General features: G+C 27.5%; 2 protein-coding genes across 2 annotated transcripts; one reads left to right on the top strand and one right to left on the bottom strand.

The window, feature by feature from the left end:
* Positions 1 to 26: 26 nt before the first annotated feature.
* LOC149061341 (uncharacterized) lies at positions 27 to 19,757 on the bottom strand. Its single transcript, XM_089214950.1, has 2 exons — positions 19,511 to 19,757; positions 27 to 472 (listed from the first exon to the last, which is right to left on the bottom strand). The coding sequence occupies exons 1-2, from the start codon at positions 19,755 to 19,757 to the stop codon at positions 27 to 29; spliced, it is 693 nt and encodes a 230-aa protein (XP_089071076.1).
* Positions 19,758 to 22,434: 2,677 nt separating this feature from the next.
* Positions 22,435 to 23,681, top strand: LOC149061340 (uncharacterized). Its single transcript, XM_089214949.1, has 2 exons — positions 22,435 to 22,647; positions 23,229 to 23,681. Exons 1-2 carry the CDS (start codon positions 22,435 to 22,437, stop codon positions 23,679 to 23,681), a joined length of 666 nt encoding a protein of 221 aa, XP_089071075.1.
* Positions 23,682 to 23,719: the final 38 nt, after the last annotated feature.

Raw genomic sequence — 23,719 nt, 5'->3', positions numbered from 1 at the left:
TAGTTTTAATTTTAAGTTTAAATATCTTATGTTTTGACGAGAGAGTTTGCATTTCCTATAACCCTTTTATTTGCACCAATTAATTGTTGTAATATCCATTTCATGACTCCAAGATAAAGTAAATGCATGGAATCTAAAAATACTGATTTGACTGGATCAAAATTAGGTATGTCTAAAAGAGGTGATCTTCCCAAATGATGTTCAACTTGTGTTTGGTTTTTAAAAGACCTCTTAGTTCGACGTCTCGAATTTATACTAGGATATATTCTTTTTTTATTTCTTGTTGTACCTCTAGTTTCACACCGTTCGCATGCATAAAATCCTCCATGGCCTTTACATTTTTTAATAAAGGATCTAGCCGCTGTGTCACATGAGAAGCCGACAATCTCTACATTAAATACCCGTTCATTAATTATTATACCGTTTTCAATCAAAGTTTTAAACTCTTTGATAAAATCCTCTAAAAAATCAATGGTCATGAAGTTAGCCCCCCCCCCCCCCACTTTGGCCGATTCACTTCAAACCGTGCCAATATTTAGCAAATTAATTGCAAATAATTGCAAATTGCGTTTTGAAATTTGCAAATCAAGTGCAAAGTCACAAATCAATAAATGCGTTTGGGGGGGCTAACTTCATTCAGCCCCCCCACTTTGTCCGATCCATTCCAAACCAACGTCAATATTTAGCAAATTAATTGCAAATAATTGCAAATTGATTTTTGGAATTTGCAAATCGATATTCTATTTTTGGCAATTTTTAAAAAAAATTTGGTCAGCCCCCCCACTTTGTCCGATCCGTTCCAAACCAACGTCAATATTTAGCAAATTAATTGCAAATAATTGCAAATTGATTTTTGGAATTTGCAAATCGATATTCTATTTTTGGCAATTTTTTAAAAAAATTTGGTCAGCCCCCCCACTTTGTCCGATCCGTTCCAAACCAACGTCAATATTTAGCAAATTAATTGCAAATAATTGCAAATTGATTTTTGGAATTTGCAAATCGATATTCTATTTTTGGCAATTTTTAAAAAAAATTTGGTCAGCCCCCCCACTTTGTCCGATCCGTTCCAAACCAACGTCAATATTTATCAAATTAATTGCAAATAATTGCAAATTGATTTTTGGAATTTGCAAATCAAAATTCTAATTTTTGCGACATTTTTTCCAAATTTCATCAGCCCCCCCCACTTTGTAAGATCCGTTTCAAACCAACGTCAATATTTAGCAAATTAATTGCAAATAATTGCAAATTGATTTTTGGAATTTGCAAATCGATATTCTATTTTTGGCAATTTTTTAAAAATTTCATCAGCCCCCCCCCCCCCCACTTTGTAAGATCCGTTTCAAACCAACGTCAATATTTAGCAAATTAATTGCAGATAATTGTAAATTGCGTTTTGAAATTTGCGTATTACATACAAGGTCACAAAATAAATTTCAAGACGGGGGGGCCAAATTCACGCAGCCCCCACTTTGGACGAACTGCTTCAAACCAGCGCCATTATTTAGCAAATTAATTGCAAATTGAGTTTGTATACTAGTTGTTTAAATTCATTTTATTTTAAAACTAATTTAAAGGATGGAGACGCTAAATTTATGCATTAACCCTGCTTTCGTCGATTTCCTAAATACTAAAAAAAAAGACTAAAATGAGTTATGACCATAAAATTAATTTATTAAAATGTATTAGAAATGTATAAAAAAGTTTAGTAACAAGTTGATAATTTTTAAGTAAAAAAGAAATACAATCTATTTATCCTTTTTATAGACGTAAGTTATATAAGGGTATACCAATCCTCTTAATTTAAAACATATTTTTTTATTTTATGCCATACATCAACATATGCGATTTAATATAACAGTTTTTGGGATTATGACAGTTTGTGCTTTTTTTTTGTAAGTCATTGTGTATTTCCCAGTGTCCTCCAGCTCGTCTTATATATGCCACATAATGCCCAGGTACGTAAGCAATTACGCCATAAAGCACATACGAGTAGCTGTAAGATAATTGTTATTCAAATGTATTAATTATATAATTTTATCTATATAATAAAAAAAAGTGGCCATTTCTCGAATAACGCAGTTTCTTGAAAACTACTACTCAGATTTTCTTGAAATTCAACATAGATATTCAGTTTGAGCTCATAAGTATCAGTCTGAAGTCAGAAATGGCCTAGGTATTTTTTAACGAGTCAGAAGTGTAAATTCATTGGTTTATAAAAGAAAAATAAAGAGTGGCCAATTAAAGGTCAAATCATAATATATAATTGCCATAGCAACAAAATAACAGTAACAATTCATTTTTTTTAGAAAAAATAAATCACCAATCTTTTTTGAATTTGTAATCATTAAAAAAAATAGTTGAATATGCCTAAAAGAAAACAAAATATTGGAAAAAATTCTTTACTAAATAAAAGACAGAAAAAACTCAAGAAAACACATCAAGTTGAAGATGATATAATAGAAGAAATAAAAAAATCATCATCAAATCAGAAACAAATCAGTCAACGTACAGAAAGAAGAAAGTCCAAAATGAAAAAAAATTTAGAAATGAAAGCATTCAATTATGATTGTAGTGACGTATTTAATAACGATCATCGTATTTCTATTGGTCTTATGGATATTGAATGTAAGTTTTGCAAAGCGTTAAAATTTCAAGATGAATGTGATAACATGTGTTGTGGAAAGGGGAAGGTAAATTTGCCTGATTTGACTATTCCCGAAGAGCCATTATCAACGTATCTATCTGGAACAACAATTGAATCAAAACATTTTCTAAGTAATATTAGAAAATATAATTCGTGCTTCAATTCATTTGGTGCGAACAGAAAGAAAGAGTCGGGTTTTCAAACTACATTCAAAATTCAAGGACAAATTTATCACAAGTAGTAGTATAGATGTACCATTCCTGGCGCACTTTTATTTTATCAATAAAAGATCACAAAGAAAACAATGTGTAAAAAGATCAGACAATTGAAATGCAATAATTATTAAAATATTTTTCGCAAAACTTATGATATTAATAATTGAAAATTTAAATGCAATATACAATCGTAAAATATTTTTTATTTTTTTTACAAAACTTATGATATTAATAATTAAAAATTGAATTGCAATAATTATTAAAATATTTTTTATTTTTTGACGCTCACCCGAATAAGGTGAGCGTCATGGGCATTTATGATATTAATAATTAAAATTGAAATACAATAATTATTAAAAAGAAATTGAATACCTTAGTTAAAGGAATTGAAATGTATAATAAAACAATGGATACAACTATCAAAGATTTTAATAAATTACAAGAAAATGAAATGCAAAATGAAATAGAAAAATCAATATTAAATAATAAAATATTTGTTAAGTTTTGTAAATATGAATACTATATTACTAATAATAAAAATATTAAAATCATGAAATATAATCTAAATGCAATTCCTATTAAAGGAAATATTATAATCGTCGATAATGGACACAATATTTCTGGAAATGGAAAGCCTTATGCTTCTAAAATACTAGAATCACCAACTTGGCTCGAAATTTGTAAGATAGCCAATGATATGATAATTACAACAGGTACTTTTTTATTCAAATATCTTCATGATCTGTACCACAGAAGTCAACTAACGCAAGTCCATTTTTTGACATTTTGAGTTAGTTATATAATCAGAATGTGCGTTTTATGATATTTTTAAAGGTATTAAAACGTAAGTCCTATGTACAATAAATGCAAAGTTACCTAGAAGTATACTAACTTAAGTCCTAAACTATGATAGAAGTATTGAAACGTAAGTCCAGCATGATAGTTTACTTCTGGGTCAAAATAGTAGGACGAAATAATAGTGTTGGAGTATACAAACGTAAGTCCCTTTACCTCTAGCACTGATAAGAATGGCAAACTGCTAACATCACATGTATTTCTTATCGTAAGTCCATTTATCAATCAGTAATCAACCCGCCAAATGTAATATTTTTATCATATTTATATTTTTTAATATAAATTATTGATTATAAACGTCATTATTGTTTATTTTGTTAGATGATTAAGCATAAATTTGTTATAAATTATATTTTATTAGCTATTTTATAGTATAATATTGTATATTTTACGTGTAAGAATGCAATCAAGTCGTGCAAAACGCATTTTTAAACTAGCTACAAATGAAAAAGGTGTTCATGATGTAAGTATAAATATTAATTTCATGAATAGTGTTTATTATCAAAAAAGGCTCTTATTAATTATTTTTATAATATTATATGAATTATTGTAATATTAATTATAGGTATTTAAAGACACACATATTATGTATGACTGCTCAATACCAACTACTGTTAGCATGGTACATAAAACAAATAATATCAATAATGGTGATGATGTTCCATAGGCGAATCTAGGAATTCATAGCAGGGTGTGCCTTTACCTCAAAAAGGCCCTCTGTAGTTCAAAATACCTCTCAGTTATCACACGTTTAAAATATGTTTCCCATTTGAAATCACAATATTAATAATATTAAATAATATTAAGATGCATTTGTATTACCTAGTTTAGATGCTATTTTTCGTGCTGTAAAATATACATGTTATATTTCAAAGTTATTCAATTTAATAAACTACAACTATTGCAAAGTTCTATATATGTTAGTATGTTACTCAGTTATTTTTTTTTGGACATACGTCTACCAACAATTAAATTGTTAATCAATTATGTTTAAAATTCTTGGAAGTTTAATACCTATAACATCTTAATTTTATTATCATTAATAACAAAGAAATGCATTAAATATATAACTTAATTTTATTATAATTATAACAAAGAATTGTATCAAATATATAATATAACTGGTAGTAATTAACAACTATTTTTTATAGGTACATTTTATAAAATTAGTCTTCTTTGGTTAGGAGTCATAACTTTGAACTCTTCAATTACATTATTTATGTCCACTGAGTTAGTTAATTCCTGCTCCACAAATAAAAATAAGAGAGATTCTAAGCGATCTTGAGACATAGTGGACCTTAACTTAGACTTAACAATAGTCATTTTTGAAAAAATACGCTCACATCCACAACTAGTTACGGGTATCACTACAAACATTGATAATACTTGATTGAAACTGTTAAATACATCTTGTCGATTTGAAATGGCCAACCAATCTAACCATTTATAGACAGTATGTGAACATGTTCCAGATGGAATATTTTCAGCTTCTTTTAATAATTTTACTTCTGTTGTTAATTCGGTTACATTTATTTTGAAATAATCTGCTAACATAGTGTAATCATATTTACTCAGATTTAACTTAATTAGATTACCTACAGCACCTATAATGTCTAATGTTTTTGTTAAAAATCTTTTATCAATTTCTCCAATTAAATCATCTAGCAATAAGAAAAATACATTGATCTTCATTTCATCATAAATTGTTTCTGTAAAATATTGAGTGGTTTTGTTTGTATCAATTTTCACAGAAACTTTTCTTTTTTTTACCTCTGGAATGGTAATTTCATGTTTATTGCACATATCAATTGTTTGTCTGTAAACTTCTTCATACTCTTCAGGATTGTTTCTTATTCTGACAATTGCTGATTTCAAATTTTTAATCAACTCAACAGCTGATACTAAATCTAAAACTGGAGATTGAAGAGCTGAACTCACTTTTAGAATTATTTGTAAAATAGGCTCCATTGTAAATAAGGCAAAAACAAAATTAAAACTTTTCATTTGACTTAAGAGTCCAAGACCTTTGGCTCTGTATTCACAAAATTGAGTACTATCACAAATTTCTTCTAATGCTTTTAATAAAATGCTGTAATTAAATTTAATAGCAGAAATAGCTTCGGCCCTACAAGCCCACCTTGTTGTAGACAATGATTTTAATGTTTTTAATTTTTGATTACATTCATTTGAAATTTTTTCTAAAACTGCATGGCGTGATGGGCTACCTTCAATGAACGTATATGCAAACTGTACAGTTCCTAAGAAGTCAAATATAATTCTGTTATTAATCTGAGATCCATTTTTTTTTGAAATTGAATCTATTAATGCAAGATTCAAACAATGTCCATAACAATGTACATAAATTATTTTGTTATTCTTTTGTTTACAACGAGCTTGTACCCCAGAGATGTGACCAGACATTGTTGATGCCCCATCAAAGCAAACAGCTAGTACAGAGTTCCAGTTTTGGTTGTATTCTATCATTATATCATCAAGAACAGAAAATATTGATTCTGCTTTGACAGAATGAAGTCTTCTTAAACCAACAAATACTTCAACTGGTCTTTTTGTTGAATTATCAAAATAACGAAAGATTATAGAAATTTGTTCATGGTGCCCAACATCACTCGTTTCATCTGCAATGATTGAAATATATTTTTGATTAAATTTTTCTTTTATTGACCGTTTGACAACATTTTGAATGGAAAAAATTAAGTCATTTTGAATGGAACTACTTGTATATCTAGCATTTTTTGGACCATTTTCAAAATGATTTTTTAGTACAGGATCATATTTGGTTAATAATTGGACTATCTCAAGATAAAGTCCTTTTTGAAGACTTTTTTCTGACTCATCGTGTCCTCGTAATGGTTTTCCACACTTTGATAAACAAATTACAACGTCAATTAATCGCTCCATAACTTTTCGATTTTGTTTACGATCAGCTTCTTTCTTTGTATGTATAATTTCCATTTCATGATTCAATAAAACATCTATAGGTTTGCAATCGAGATATTGTTTTAATGAGTCAGAGCTAAGGAGATGGTATTTAGATAACTGATGTTTTCTAAAAGACTCCTGACTTTTATACCAGTTTGTAAAACCGTTAACTGAAAAAGTATAGTCAATTTGCCCTAAATTTAAATTACTTCCTCTAAAGAAACGGCATGAAAAACAAAATGCTTTGTCTAAACTTGGACTGTATTCAAGCCATTTATAAATCTTAAACCAATTTGCTTGAAACGAACGTTTCTTATCTCCTTGTTGTGTTCTTGGATAAATTGTAAGCTCGGGCTGATATGGTCCTTGAAGTATTCTGTTCCGTAGTATTCTATTTCTTGAATCAATAATATATCAACGTTTGTGTAGCTAGACTGATTATTTTTTTTAAACATCCGGTATTGAATATCTTATCATATATACATATATATATTATGAGGTTTTTATTTATCGAATTATTTAAATAGTGTTTAAATATCATTTATACATGTCCAAGTGTTGTAGCCTGGTCAGTTAATGCGTTTGTTTTAAATGTGTTCTTAGTAAGATCGTAATTAGTGGGGAATGTGTGGCGCCGCATATTCTCCTGCTAATTTAATCATGCTTTGAAGACGTTTACAGTAAAATGGATAGGTGTAGGCACCCACCTATCTAGTTCTACTGAAAAACTGTAGTTGACGATCAACAACACTTGGATAATTTCTCCCTCCCACGATAGCTTTACAGACATCTGTAAAAGAGTTCCGGCCTCCTTTTTTCATAACGGGTATCTGTAAAGCTGGGAATGATTTTACCGATTTTTTGCATTTTTTTTTCAATTGAAAATATTTGTTGTTATTAATTTATTATTATTATTAAATATTTTAAAGTCTGATAATTCATTTAATAATTGATATTATCAAGTCGGAACAGCACAGATATTATTTATATACTTATCTACACTACATACTAAAAGTTTACCCCTCACTTCATATTTTTGATTTAAGTATAACTCCGGTAATATTTATGTTAGAAAGTTCATTTTTGCTTTAAACATTTTTAATTTTAATTCTCTTTAAGTCCCCCTCGTAGTCTGATAGTCTAAAATTATTTCCAAAGATTTTTGGAAAAATCAAAAAAAAAAAATTTTTTGCAATATAAAATGAGCGATGAATTATTACAAACTATACATTGTCTTAAATGTAAAAAAAGAACAAAAAATTTAAATCCTATTAAAATGCAAACAGTTAATGGTCGATGGAGAATTTCAACAAAATGTTTGGATTGTAAAACAAATAAAAGTAAATTTACAACATCATCTGAAATTGAACAACCCGTCACCAATAAATCTATAAATCAAAATATTTCAAATAATACAGACAAATTTTTATTAGCTAAAGAACTTCATAAACCAGTCAGATTAAGATTTCCTAAAAGAAGGATTATCACTAAAGGTATTGATGATCTATGGGCTGCTGATTTAGTTATAATGAGAAATTATTCAAATGAAAATAAAGGTTATTGTTATATAATTACTGTTATAGATACTTTTTCAAAATTTGTATGGGCATTACCACTCAAAAATAAAGATGGTATTAGTGTTTCAAAAACATTTGAAAAAATAATAAAACAAGCTAAATCACAAAAACATCAACCACCAAAATTACTACATGTTGATAAAGGCTTGGAGTTTGTAAATAAACATTTTAAACAAACTTTGGAAAAATATAATATTCATATGTATCATACTCAAAACGAAGAAAAATCTGCAATTATTGAGCGATTTAATAGAACATTAAACAAAAAAATGAGAATAAAATTTGAAATGCAAAAATCTAAAAAATGGTTTAACATTTTACAATCTTTAATAGATGAATATAATTTTGATGATATACATAGATCTATTGGTATGAAACCTTGTGAAGTAAATAAATCTAATGAAGACCTTGTTCTACGCAAATTATTTTATACAAAAAACAAACCTAAATTAAAAATAAAATTTAGCGTGGGTGATAGAGTCAGAATAAAAGCTTATAAAAAAACATTTGGTAATAAATACAGTAATAATTGGACAAGAGAAATATTTATAGTTAATGAAATTTTAAACACAAATCCTATAACCTATACAATTATAGATTTAAACAATGAAGCGGTTGAAGGGAGTTTTTATAACGAAGAGATGCAAAAATCAATATTTTAATCGTTATTTAAAAATTCTATAAAATTATGTAATTTATTAACATTGACCCGTAGAGGGTCAATGATTTTTTCTTTATAAAACCCCATAGATTCTAATAAATTTTCTATATTATTGTCTCCAGATATTATGAATTGTTATTTTTAATCGAAATTATTCTATTAAAAAATTGAATCTAAAAAATAATAATATTTTTTATAATAAATAATGAATATATTAAATATTACTGAACCCTTAGTTAAAGAAATTGATAATAATAATAAAATTCCCAACAAATACAGAGCAGAAAGAGGTGGGCTACTTGCAGTAGCCCACCCCTCATCTCCTACTAAAAAAACATATCCTCCCAAAATTTGTGATAAATGTAACTTAACAGTTGATAGCAAAAATTGAGCTACTCATTTGAAAACTATTCGTCATCAATCAAATGATATAGATCAAACAATTGTACCTTTTAGATATAATAAAACATACAAAGGATTACCAATTAATCAAGAAAAACAAAAGAAATATAATTATTTGAAATTAATGAAAAATGATATAAAAAAATATATGAAAAAATTTTCAAAAAAAGATAATTTATATGTTGAATTTTGTGCTTTTGAATATCATGATAATACTAAAATAATTAAATATAATCTACATAAAATTCCAATTTATGGAAATATTTTCATTATTGATCAAGAAGATGATAATACTAGAAATCCTTATATTTCTAAACTATTACATTCACCAAGTTGGTTAGAACTTTGTAGAATAGCAAATGATATGATAATTACAACAGGCAATTATAGACATCGTTTTCTAGAAGATGTTAAGGTTGTTCAAGATTTAGGAAATTTTAAAATGTGTAAATTTTTTATGGGATCTTAATATTAAAATAATATTAAATTAAATAAATCGACTATATGTTTCACATTGTTTTTAAATGACATGAGTTAAAGGAAGTGATATCTATAATACAACAGACGAGAGGTGGGATAGTAAGTAGGTCAACTCTTATCTGTTTTTAAAAAATGTATTTTTAATAGAATAATTTCTATTAAAAATTTGAATGTAAAAAAAAAAAATATCCTCTATAATAAAGAATGGAAAGTTTAAATAAAATTGATTCCTTAGTTAAAGGAAATGTTAATATTAATAAAATGGATAACAAAAAAACATATCCTAACAAAACTTGTGATAAATGTAACTTAACAGTTACTTACAAAAATTGGTCTAGACATTTGAAATCTATTCGTCATCAAACAAATGATGTAGATCAAACAATTAAACCTAAATTTAATAAAATGTACAATAAAATTCCAACAAAACCAATAAGAACAAAAAAATAAAGAATACCAAAACCACAACAACAAATAAGATTAAAAAAAGAAAGAATACCAAAACCACATAAGGTTTTTAATTTTAGTGCAAAAATGTTTGAAAAGAAAGATAATCGACCTATTCTAAAAATTGAAGAAACTGCATTTAAAAGTAGATTACAAACTTATGTTATTGAAAATAACATGGGTATTAAAGATCCACAAGTGTTTTTAAATCGTTTAGATAACCCAGTAATAGGACGCATTAAACATGAATTAAAAAAGAAAGATTTAAAAGTAAATATTATGATGTTAGCTATATATAAGAAAGGTAAATCTGAAGAAGATATGATATATAAAGAATGTAATTTTAAAACACAAAATGAAATTTTAACAAAAAATTCTAACTTAAATGAGTTTTATACAAATGTAAAAATTACAATTGTAAATGAAATAGAAGATTTTGTAATGAAAGAATCTCAATGGAGACTTAATCAAATTTTAAGTTTGGGAATAAATATAAATAAATATGTTCCTTTTAAAGGTTCTTCATATATTCCATTACCTAAAGATATTCAAAATAAACACGCTGTTATAAATGTTCAAAATGAAGATGATAAATGTTTTCTTTGGTCAATACTCTCAGCTTTGCATAGTAAAGATGTTAAAAAAGATGCACAAAGAGTTACAAAATATAAAAAATGGGAAAATGAATTTGATGAAGAATTAAAAGGTATTGCTTTTCCAGTAAAAACCACAGACGTTCCAAAATTTGTTAAAAAAACAGAGGATATTTCTATTAATATTTACTATCTAGAAGAACAAGGACAATATACACATATAATTTTACCACTAGAAATAACTAAAATTGAAAAAACTAATCATATAGATTTGTTGTATTTAAGAGAGGATAATGAGAATAAAGTTCATTATTGTTGGATTAAGGATTTATGGAAATTAGTAGGAAGTCAAATGACAAAAGATGGTCATAAAAGATTTTTATGTAAAATGTGTTTAAATAGTTTTGATACAGAAAATAAGTTAAATAAACATAAACATTATTGTGGTAATAATAAAGCTGCTAAAATGATTCTACCAGAACCTTTTAATAAAACTTTAGAATTTGAGAAGTATAATCATTCTTTAAGAATCCCTTTTGCGATTATTTTTGACTATCAATGTACACTCGTACCAATATACACTTGTCAACCAAATGATAAAGAGTCTTTTACAAAATGTTATCAGAAACATATACCTAATAATTTTTGTTACTATATTAAATATAGTAATGGTGATTATAAACCTCCTGTAGTATATTCTGGTCCAAATGTAGCTCAAGAATTTTTAAGATGTATCTATGATGAAGAAATAGCTATTTCAGAAATATATGATAAAATAGTTCCAATGGAATTGATGACTGCAGACCAAAAAAATAATTTTAATAATTCTAACAAATGTCATATATGTGAAAGATTATTAAGTGAATTACCTCCAAGGTTAGAGAAAAAATTAAAAATCTTTCATAATACTATTGAATATTATAAACAATATAATGATGATGAAAATATTAAAAAATATCAATATCTAAGGAAAAATAAAATAAAAAATAAAAACATTAATATGAGAAAAGTTTGCGATCATGATCATTTGAATGGTAAATATAGAGGGGCGGCTCATTCTATATGTAATCTTACTTATCAAAACCCTAAATTTATTCCAATCGTTTGTCATAATCTATCAGGTTATGATGCTCATCTATTTATAAAAGAATTTGGGAATGATGACAATGATATAAAATTAATTCCAAATAATGAGGAAAAATATATTTCGTTTTCAAAAATTATAAAACGTACAAAAGTGATCAAAGATGAAGAAACAATATTAACAACAGAATTAAGATTTATTGATTCATTTAAATTTTTACCAAGTTCTTTAGATAAACTAGCAAATAATCTTGAAAAACATCAATTTAAAGAACTTAGTAAATATTTTCCTGAAGAACATTTAGATTTAGTTACTAGAAAGTTAGCTTATCCTTATGAGTATATGGATTCTGAAGATAAATTTAATGAAACATGTTTACCACCTATAGAAAAATTCTATAGTTCTCTCACTGATAAAAATATAACCAAAGAGGAATATGAAAACTCACAAAAAATTTGGAAAGTATTTAATATACAAAATCTTCGTGAATTCACCAGTTTATATAATAAGATTGATGTTTTACTATTAACAGATATAGTGGAAAATTTTAGAGACATTTCTTTAAAAAATTATAAATTAGATCCTCTGTGGTATTACACTACACCAGGATTTGCGTGGGATAGCATGTTAAGAATGACAAAAGTAAAACTAGATTTATTAACAGATATCGATCAAATATTGATGTTTGAATCCGGAATAAGAGGGGGCTTATCTCAATGTAGTCAAAGATATTCAAAAGCAAATAATAAATATATGGGAGATAAATTTAAAGAAAATAATGAATCAATATTTTTACAATACTTGGATGCAAATAATCTTTATGGTTGGGCAATGAGTAAATATTTACCTACTGGAGATTTCAAATGGGTTGATAATCTGAATGATTTTGATGTAATGAATATTTCTGATAAATCATGTAAAGGTTATATTTTAGAAGTCGATTTATCTTACCCTAAAGAACTTCATGATCTACATTCAGATTTCCCTTTAGCACCAGAAAGACATTTTGATGACAAACAACTCCCAAAATTATTAACAACTTTGTATGATAAGAAAAAATATATAATACATTATGAAACACTAAAATTATATATTAAACTAGGTTTAAAGATAGAGAAAATTCATAGAGTATTAGAATTTAGTCAATCTCCTTGGTTAAAAGTGTATATTGATTTCAATACTAATCTTAGATCAAAAGCTAAGAATGAGTTTGAAAAAGAATATTTCAAATTAATGAACAATAGTGTTTATGGACGTACTATGATGAATGTGAGAAATCATGTTGATATAAAATTATGTTCTAATGTTTCAAAACTAGACAAATTAATTGCGAGACCAAATTTTGATAAAAGAACAATTTTTACAGATAATTTAGCTGCAATCCATATGAAAAGATGTCAAATATCTTTCAAACAACCAATATATATAGGAATGTGTATTTTAGATTTATCTAAATTGTTAATGTATGATTTTTATTATAATATAATAAAGAAAAAATATGGAAATAGAGTTAGATTATTATATACAGTTACAGACTCACTAATATTAGAAATAAAAACTGATGATTTCTATCATGATATAAATGTAAAGATAGATAATAAAGATAGATCATTAATTGATGATTATTTTGATACATCAGATTATTCAAAAGATAATATTTATGGTTTACCTTTAGTTAACAAAAAAGTCTTAGGTAAGTTTAAAGATGAGTTAAACGGAAAAATTATGACTGAATTTATAGGTTTAAGATCCAAATTATATTCACATCGAATCTTAGATACTGAAAAGGAAATTAAAAACTAAAGGTGTTAAAAAAAATGTTGTGGAAAATAAAATATGTTTTAATGATTTTGAAAATTGTTTACTAACAAAAAAATCAAAATATGTTAAACAAAATTTATTCAGAACTAAGCTGCATGATATTTTTACTGTAGAACAAAACAAAAAAGCTTGAAGTGCTTATGATGATAAAAGATTTATTTTGGAAAATAGTATTGATACATTAGCTTGGGGACATTATAAAACAAATATAGATAGAAATGATTTTATAAGCCATCTCAATACATTAATTAAAAATCAAAATAAAAAAGATTGAAAATATAATATATTAAAATATTTTCCATTTCTATTATTTATATCACATTTCAATATTTTCTAATATTGAAATGTTGCATTTAAATTTTCAATTATTAATATCATAAGTTTTGCGAAAAATATTTTAATAATTATTGCATTTCAATTGTCTGATCTTTTTACACATTGTTTTCTTTGTGATCTTTTATTGATAAAATAAAAGTGCGCTAGGAATGGTACATCTATACTACTATCACAGAATAGAATCTCTTCTTCCATATGATTGTGAATCATCATTTTTACAAATATATTTTATTGGTGATGATGATATACAATCACAACGTAGATGTTCGATCGTTCCCAATGTGCAACACAAAATAGTTCAATCTTTACAAAATTTTCTAAATGAACACAACACATTAATAAAACTTTTCAATACATCATTAGACAATATGCCGAGTGACGAATGCCAAATTGTACTTCGAGCCGACAAAATACCTTCAAGTGAACACGAAAGACGTTTTAATTTACCAGTTGTAAAGCTGCTATAATTAATGGGAATGAATTTTCAAAACGCAATATTGTGTTACAAAAACGTAGTAATGAGTATGTAACAGTCCAAGAAACCCACAAATCGTATGATGCTTTACAATATCCATTGATGTTTTGGATGGGGGAAGATGGATATCATTTTGAAATATACGAAATAAATCCAGTTACAGGTTTGTCAACAAAGAAACGTGTGTCATCAATGAAATTTTATGCACACAGAATGATGATACGTACAAATCCAGAAAATCATTTATTACATTATAAGCAATTGCTAAATCAATTTATAGTTGATATGTATGCAAAAATTGAAAATGAACGTTTACGCTATATACGATGCAATCAAAAAGCTCTTAAAGTTGAACAGTATATTCATTTAAAAGATGCATTTGAAAATGATGAAAATGTTTCAGATATGGGTCAAAAATGTATATTACCAGCAAGTTTTATAGGTAGTCCACGACATATGCATGAATATATACAAGATGCTCTTTGTTACGTTAGACATAATGGAAAGCCATGTTTATTCATTACATTTACATGTAATATTCGATGGACAGAAATCACCAATTTATTGTTGGCTGATCAGCAACCAAGTGATCGCCATGACTTAATAGCAAGAGTATTCAAATTAAAATTAAGAAAGCTAATCGATTTGATAACTAAGTGCAAGATTTTTGGTAATGTTAGATCTTGGGTTTATTCAATAGAATGGCAAAAAAGAGGTTTACCACATGCTCATATTTTAATATGGTTAGAAAACAAAGATCATCCAGATCGAATTGATAATATCATTTCAGCTGAATTACCAGATCCAGAAAAAGTTCCTCATTTATTTGACATAATAAAAAAAAATATGATACATGGACCATGTGGACAGTTGAATCCATTTTCAGTATGTATGAAGGATGGCCAATGTAAATGTAATAATCCTAGAAAATTACTTGATGTCACGAGATCAGATAAAAATGGATATCCTTTGTACAGACGAAGAAGTATAACAAATGGAGGTTTCCAGACTGCTATTAACGTTAAGGTTAATGATAAATACAAAAAAGTGAATATTGATAATCAGTGGATTGTGCCATACTGTCCACTAATCTCGAAAATAATGAATGCTCATATTAATGTTGAACTTTCAGTTCAGTAGTTGCAGTAAAATACATTTTAAAGTATATACACAAAGAAAGTGATCAAGCCATGTTTTCGATAGAAAATAAAAATAATAATGAAATTGAAGAATATCAATCAGGAAGATATATAAATAGTAACGAAGCAATTTGGCGAATTTTTGGTTTCAAAATTCATGATCGATATCCAAATGTGCAACATTTACATGTACACCTCGAAAATGGTCAACGTGTTTATTTTTCAAATGATAATGTAGAAAAAAAAGTTGAGAAACCACCTGAAACAACTCTAACAGCATTTTTTAGTATATGTCAGACAGATGATTTCGCGAAAACGTTATTATATTACGATATCCCAAAATATTTTACATGGGACAATTCGCAAAAAAAAATTTAATCGTAGAAAAGAAGGAATACGTCACAGTCCTGAGATCTTCCAATCTGACACTCTTGGTCGAATGTATACAATACATCCAAGTAATTCAGAGTGTTTTTTTTTGAGAATTTTATTACATAATGTTATTGGTCCAAGGTCTTTCGGATATTTAAGAACAGTAAATGGTATTACGTACAAATCATATAGAGAAGCATGTCAACAGCTAGGTTTACTAAAGGATGATAAACATTGGGATGATGCATTAGCGGAAGCAAATGAAACAAAGAAGTCGAGTAGTATAAGATCATTATTTTCAATTATTTTGACTTCATGTAACCCATCGGATCCACAATCTTTATGGGAAAAATAAAAAAAAATGTATGAGTGAAGATATATTATGTCGGAATAAGAAATTAAATTGTTGTAAAGATTTAGATCATACAGATGAAATATTCAATGAAACTCTAATTATTATAGAAGATATGTGTTTAATAATATCAGGAAAAAATTTAAATCAATGGGGAATAACTCCTCCTTTTCGAACCGAAAATATATCAAAAGATTCAGAAATCATTCGTGAAACGTCGTATGATATTGAAAAACTGAATGCATATATCAATACTAATAAATTATTATTAATTGACGATCAAAAAAAGGCATTCCAAACAATTATGAAAAACATTATAGAAGAAAAAGAGGGCCTTTTCTTTTTAGATGCTCCAGGAGGCACAGGGAAAACATTTTTATTGAACTTAATATTGGCAGAAGTACGAAAAAGTGGAAATATAGCATTAGCAGTAGCGTCATCTGGTGTAGCAGCTACCCTATTACATGGAGGACGTACTGCTCACTCAGCCTTGAAATTACCGATTAATTTCAATTTAACAGAAGAACCTATTTGTAATATTATTGATAATCCTGCAAATTACTTAAACAAACGAATGTAATCATTTGGGATGAGTGTACAATGGCAAATAAAATAGGACCAGAAGCATTAGATAAAACGTTACAAGATTTTAAGAAAAATAATTTTATAATGGGGAAAGTAATAGTCATTCTAACTGGTGATTTTAGACAAACATTACCAATAATTTCAAGAGGAACACCAGCTGACCAAATACATGCATGTCTAAAAAATTCTTATTTATGGAAACATGTGAAAATAATTACATTAAAAAATAATATGAGAGTATTTCTTACAGGTGATACTAATTTAGAGAATTTTTCAAGACAGTTAATACTTCTGGGAGACGGAAAATGGGAAAGAAATGCAGATGACACGATCACATTTCCATCTAATTTTTGTCATATCTTAGATTCAGTTCATTCATTAATAATCCATGTTTATCCTGATATAGACAAAAATTATATCAGTCATGAATGGTTATGTGAAAGGGCTATACTAGCGCCAAAAAATGACAGAGTTAATACGATCAATAATGACATATTAAACTCTATTCCAGGGGTATGTAAAACGTACAAATCAATTGACACTGTATGTCATCCTGAACATGCTATATACTACCCTATGGAATTTTTGAATTCTTTAGAAATATCAGGCTTACCATCTCATATATTAACGTTGAAAATTGGTGCTCCAATAATGGTTTTACGAAATCTCAATCCACCTAAATTATGCAATGGTACTCGATAATGTGTGAAGACATTAAAAAATAATATAATTGAAGGTATAATATTAACAGGATGTGGAAAAGGAGAACATGTTTATATCCCAAGAATACCTCTTAAACCAACTGATACACCATTTGAATTTGAAAGATTACAATTTCCTGGAAAACTTGCCTTTTCATTCACTATTAACAAATCCCAAGGACAATCATTAAAAACAACTGGAGTTTATCTTGAAACACCATGCTTTTCTCATGGCCAATTGTATGTAGCATGTTCAAGAGGAGGTGATCCAAACAATTTGTATATATATTATAAAAATAAAAAAACTAAGAATGTTGTTTATCAACAGGCATTAAATTAAACCATAGTCGTTATTTATTATAATATAGATTTATTAAAGATTTGATAATTATTTAATTATTTACTTTACAATATTCTTTGAATTTGTTCATAGTATCTATAATTGAAACTATAATATATTTTTAATTTCCATCTTGAAGGATAAACTGGATCCAATAATTTAAAATGTCATTACTAAATTTATTATTTTTTCTATTCAATTTCACGATACCATCACAATTACATACAATAGCGTTTGCAAAATATTTAATACATTGTGTGTTGGCATAATTAATAGCTTCATTAACATTTGGTCCGAGGTTGTATCTTCCATGAAACGAATATGGATGTGTTATTATGAACATTCCTGGTTTTTGTATAACTTTAGTATAAATAATTTTATATTTGTCATAAAAATTTTCTGTGACGACAAATAATTTATGGCCAAGTAGGTTCTCGCAGAAACGGCCCAGGAAAGTTGTATTTATTACTAATTCAACCTCCAATTATTTTCAGAAAGTGATTATTTATTTGTAATTTTATAATAGTGAGTAGTCTATTAATTGTTTATATAAAAATAATATTGATATTATTTGAGAAAGTTAAAAAAAACCGTTTTACAGATACATACAAATTACAAATAGATTTTTACTTTTTAGATTCTGAACACTCAGTTACCTCCGATAAGTGTATTGATTTGACATTGATAATTACATGACTATACGATAACTTGTCAACATAATGGTACAGATTTGACTTCAGGGGTGGTTTTCGGTACCAAATTGAATATTCTTGTTGCATTACGAAGGTTAAAGTTAGATAACACCTATAGTACTTTTTAAAAGCGTCAGGAAAAAGCCCAAAATAATAAACAAAAAAGACAATTTTAATGCGAATAATGATAGGACAATGTTTAAGGGGGGGGGGGCTGACCAAATTTTTTTAAAAAATTGCCAAAAATAGAATATCGATTTGCAAATTCCAAAAATCAATTTGCAATTATTTGCAATTAATTTGCTAAATATTGACGTTGGTTTGAAACGGATCTTACAAAGTGGGAGGGCTGATGAAATTTGGAAAAAATGTCGCCAAAATTAGAATTTTGATTTGCAAATTCCAAAAATCAATTTGCAATTATTTGCAATTAATTTGCTAAATATTGACGTTGGTTTGGAACGGATCGGACAAAGTGGGGGGGCTGACCAATTTTTTTTAAAAAATTGCCAAAAATAGAATATCGATTTGCAAATTCCAAAAATCAATTTGCAATTATTTGCAATTAATTTGCTAAATATTGACGTTGGTTTGGAATGGATCGGACAAAGTGGGGGGGCTGAATGAAGTTAGCCCCCCCCAAACGCATTTATTGATTTGTGACTTTGCACTTGATTTGCAAATTTCAAAACGCAATTTGCAATTATTTGCAATTAATTTGCTAAATATTGGCGCCGGTTTGAAGTGAATCGGCCAAAGTGGGGGGGCTAACTTCATGACCATAAAAAATCATCTGCATTTAGTGGCTTAGAATTACCAATGTACACAGCTACTATAAAGGGTTGAGATTCATATTTACTGTGTAGAATAAGCCCCAAGTTCGCCCAAAACTGTTGGCTTGAACTAATGTACAGTGGTAATCCATCAATGTTAAATAATAATCTTATAGTGTTCTCAGTAAACTCATTTGTAATTATTCTTTTCAACCCAGATTCTAAACCAAAATATACGTATGACCCATTGGTGTTCTTTGAGCTCATCATTAATTTGATATTTTTATCGGTTTTAGTTTGTAATAAAGTAACTGCTGATTTTGGTAAACCATCAATATTTTCTGAATGTAAAATATCTAAGAGGCTATCGATTGTTTCAATTGTAAGATTAGATCTAAATTTTACTACCCAACTTTGTAATTTTTCACGAATAGTAGGCACTTCTTCGTTATTCTCTTCATCAGAGTTCGATGATGACAAAAAAGACGGAGGTGAATCATTATCTGTTGAACTTAAATCAGGAGATCTGTTTTATAAATTGATGAATCTGTGAGGTAGCTGTTTTCAATATTCTCAGCATTATATAAATGGTCACTACAATAATGTTCAATATCATCAACCTCTAATTCCAAATTTACAGATGAGTAAAAATTGTCAAGTTCAACATCTGTTGAATCATTAGATGATACCGCATTTTCAGTTAACTGTCTCAGTTGACGATGTTTTTTCAACCGTTCATATGGAGTAGTCATATTGCAACTAAATTAAATAATGTAAGGTATAGAATAAAATGTTCAAGTACAACTAGGATTAGACAGGATGATACATATTAAATAATTAATAAGTCAATATATATTATATATTTATAACTAATTAATACCTTCAATATATATAAATTAAACCATTCGAATCATAAACACATAACTCACAACTCTTCATATCATAAATAATACAATATGTTATACATATTCATTAATAGGTATACATAATAACTAATACTTACACCAAAGTTAATAAATTACATACAAATTACACCTTAAAGTCATATAGATAATGAGAGAATTGATGATTTATCTATTTGATTTTCACGTTGGTAAAAGTACTATTGCGGAAATTGTTAGAGAGACCTGTGCTATTATTTGGAAAATTTTACAGCCTACAGAGATGCCAAAACCTACAACTGAACAATGGCTTGGAATATCTGATAGATTTTATCAAAGCACAAATTTCCAAATTGCTTGGGTGCCATAGATGGTAAACACATACGATGTAGGAATCCCATAAACTTCGGTTCATATTATTTTAACTACAAAAAATTTTTTTCTATTATATTGATGGCTGTAGTTGATGCTAATCTTAGTTTTATTTGTATTGATGTTGGAGCTTACGGTAGGGAATCAGATTCTACTGTATTTAAACAATGCACATTTGGTAAAAAATTGTTTGCTCAACAACTAAATTTACCAAAACCGACATACTTGCCTAATTCAGAAAGTTCTCCGTTGCCATATGTGTTTTTGGCTGATGAGGCTTTTAGTTTACATACAAATTTGTTGAGACCATATCCTGGACGAGGTTTAAATGATAAGCGGCGCGTATTTAACTACAGGCTCTCAAGAGCACGAAGAACAGTCGAGTGTGCATTTGGGGTATTATCCAACAAATGGAGAGTATTACACACTCCTTTATTAGTGGAACCAGATTTTGCCGATGAAATAATAAAAGCTTGTTGCATTTTACATAATTATGTTCGCCAAAGGGACGGAGCTAGTTACGATGATATGGAGTCAAATTTGTTGGTTGATGACTTAGAAATTCGAGGAGCTCCAGCAAGAGCACAAGGAATAGAGATTAGAGATGCATAATATGCTGATTATTTTATGGGCCCAGGTTCAATACCATTCCAATATAAATATATTTAAAAATTGCAAATTAAATAATAATATTTGGGATCAAAATATTTTTTTTTATAATATGTAAACTATAGATTTACTTACAATATAAAATTGAAATACGAAGTGTATAAAACAAAGTAGGTTTAATAATAATTAGTTATTATTATTATTATTTTTTTTTTTTTTTTATACTTACCTATATTATTATTTTTTTTTATAATTTTAATATTTACGATTTTCATTGTTTTTCCTAAATCATTTGTAATCGACTTTTATATAATGTGTAATATTTTACCTAGACTTATGAAGTACATAATGGTTAAAAAAGGTTTATTAGGTCAAAAAAAGTTGCAAGATATGACGAAAAAATCGATAGTTTTGGTTCACCGTCCGTCATTTTGAAATTAGGTCAAATGCTTAAACAGTGCTGCGATTTGGCTGAATTTCTGTTTTTAAAATAAAGCGAAAATTTAAATTCTAACACATCTCAAAAAGAAAGAGAATCCATTAACAATTTTAAGTATATGATAGAAAAACAGTGGTCTTTCGAGCTTTCGAGTAACGCATGCAAAGAAATATATCAAAACAAATGGAACAAGCCAGCTATTTTACCCTTGACTTCTGACATCAAAGTATTTAGGGACTACATTATTAGTGTAGAAAAAGAGGCTTCTCACTATCTGAAATTAAACCCAGAAAATATGTCAGCGTTTAAAGAGCTTCAAGAAAGTACAATGGTACAAATTGTATTGCTTAATCGTCGTAGGGCTGGAGAAGTGCAGCGTATCCTGTTAGATACTTACATTAATGCACCATCAGAAGTTTCCCAGGAAGAAATTAGTCATGCATTATCCCCTGTCGAACTAGAGCTTACTAAAAGTTTTAAAAGAATAGTAATCCGCGGAAAGCGAGGACGAGGCGTTCCAATTTTGTTTACGATGCATCTTCAAAAATAGTTGAATTTTTTATTGAAATTAAGAGAGTCTGCCAGTTTTATAAACAAAGAAAACCCATTCTTATTTCCTTTAACACAATGCTCTACCAGCTGTATGAGGGCATCTGATTTCATACGAAAATTTGGTCGCAAATCTGGGGCAGAACATCCGGAAAATATTACTTCTACTCGTCTAAGGAAACACGTTGCCACTGTTTCTCAGTTGCTAAACTTATCTGATGGAGACATAGAACAACTGGCAACATTTATGGGCCATACGAAAGACATCCACAAAAGTTTTTATAGACTGACAGATAATGCTTTTCAGGTAAATATTTTGCAACTATCAATTTTAATATTAATATAACTTTTATATTTATTGAATGAAATAATTTTGTAATTTGTTCAAATTTGATGTCAATTATTGTCTAACCTTCAACAGAAATTAGATTAATAACTTATTTATATTGATTTAAAAAATCTTAATTATCAAATTAAATAAGTTGCCAAATACAATTTTACTAAAATCAAGTTTAATTTTGCACAGATTATATCAGAACTAAATATAATAAATAAAACCTGTCCAAGTTAAAATAAATATTTTATAAGAATTTGACATTTTCTTTTAATCAGATTTTAAATTATAATATATTTTCATATTTATTAAATAAGCAGCAACTTAAATTATTATTATTATTATTATTATATATTATTAATAAATAATAATAAATGCTTAAGTTCAAATAGTTATCATGCTTTCAATATTATTATGCAATGATGGTCAGCTGCATGTTGTTTTAATTATTAAAATATCTAATGTATTCTGAAGCATAATTGAATATTATATATTAGTTGATAACTAAAAATATTTCTTTACAATTATTTTACTTAAATCTAACTGATTTACAGGTAGCAAAAGTCAGCAAACTACTGTTGTTAATGGAAAAAGGCGAGGGCCAGAAGTATCGCGGAATGACTTTAGACGAAATCAACATCAGTTCAAATGATTTAGTTTCTGATGAAGGAGAAGATGATGTAGATGATGATTTTCATGAAAAAGACTCCTCCCCAAACTTTGATTTAAGGCAAACAAATGAATCAAATATAGAAGAACAAGAACCATGTGCTACACAACAAAGTCCTATTAAAAAGTTAAAAAAATATATAAAAATTATACCGTGGACAGAAAATGAAAAAAAAATTATTACTCAACATTTTAAAACTTCTATTATTTTAAATAAAGCTCCCAAAAAACACGAATGTGAAAATTTTGCAAAACAAAATAAAATTAACAAGCCATGGAGAAAAATTAAAGATTTTGTCCACAATGCTGCCAATAGCTATAAAAATAAAATGAAGTAGTAATCATAGAGTAATATTTCTTTATTATTATTAGTTAT

This window comes from Diuraphis noxia, unplaced genomic scaffold, assembly GCF_037042655.1.
Source record: "Diuraphis noxia isolate RWA-SAM2 unplaced genomic scaffold, SU_Dnox_SAM2 contig0001, whole genome shotgun sequence".
Classification (NCBI taxonomy): Eukaryota; Metazoa; Arthropoda; class Insecta; order Hemiptera; family Aphididae; genus Diuraphis; species Diuraphis noxia.
Note: the sequence above shows the minus strand (reverse complement) of the source record. Positions and strands in the feature narration are given on the sequence as shown.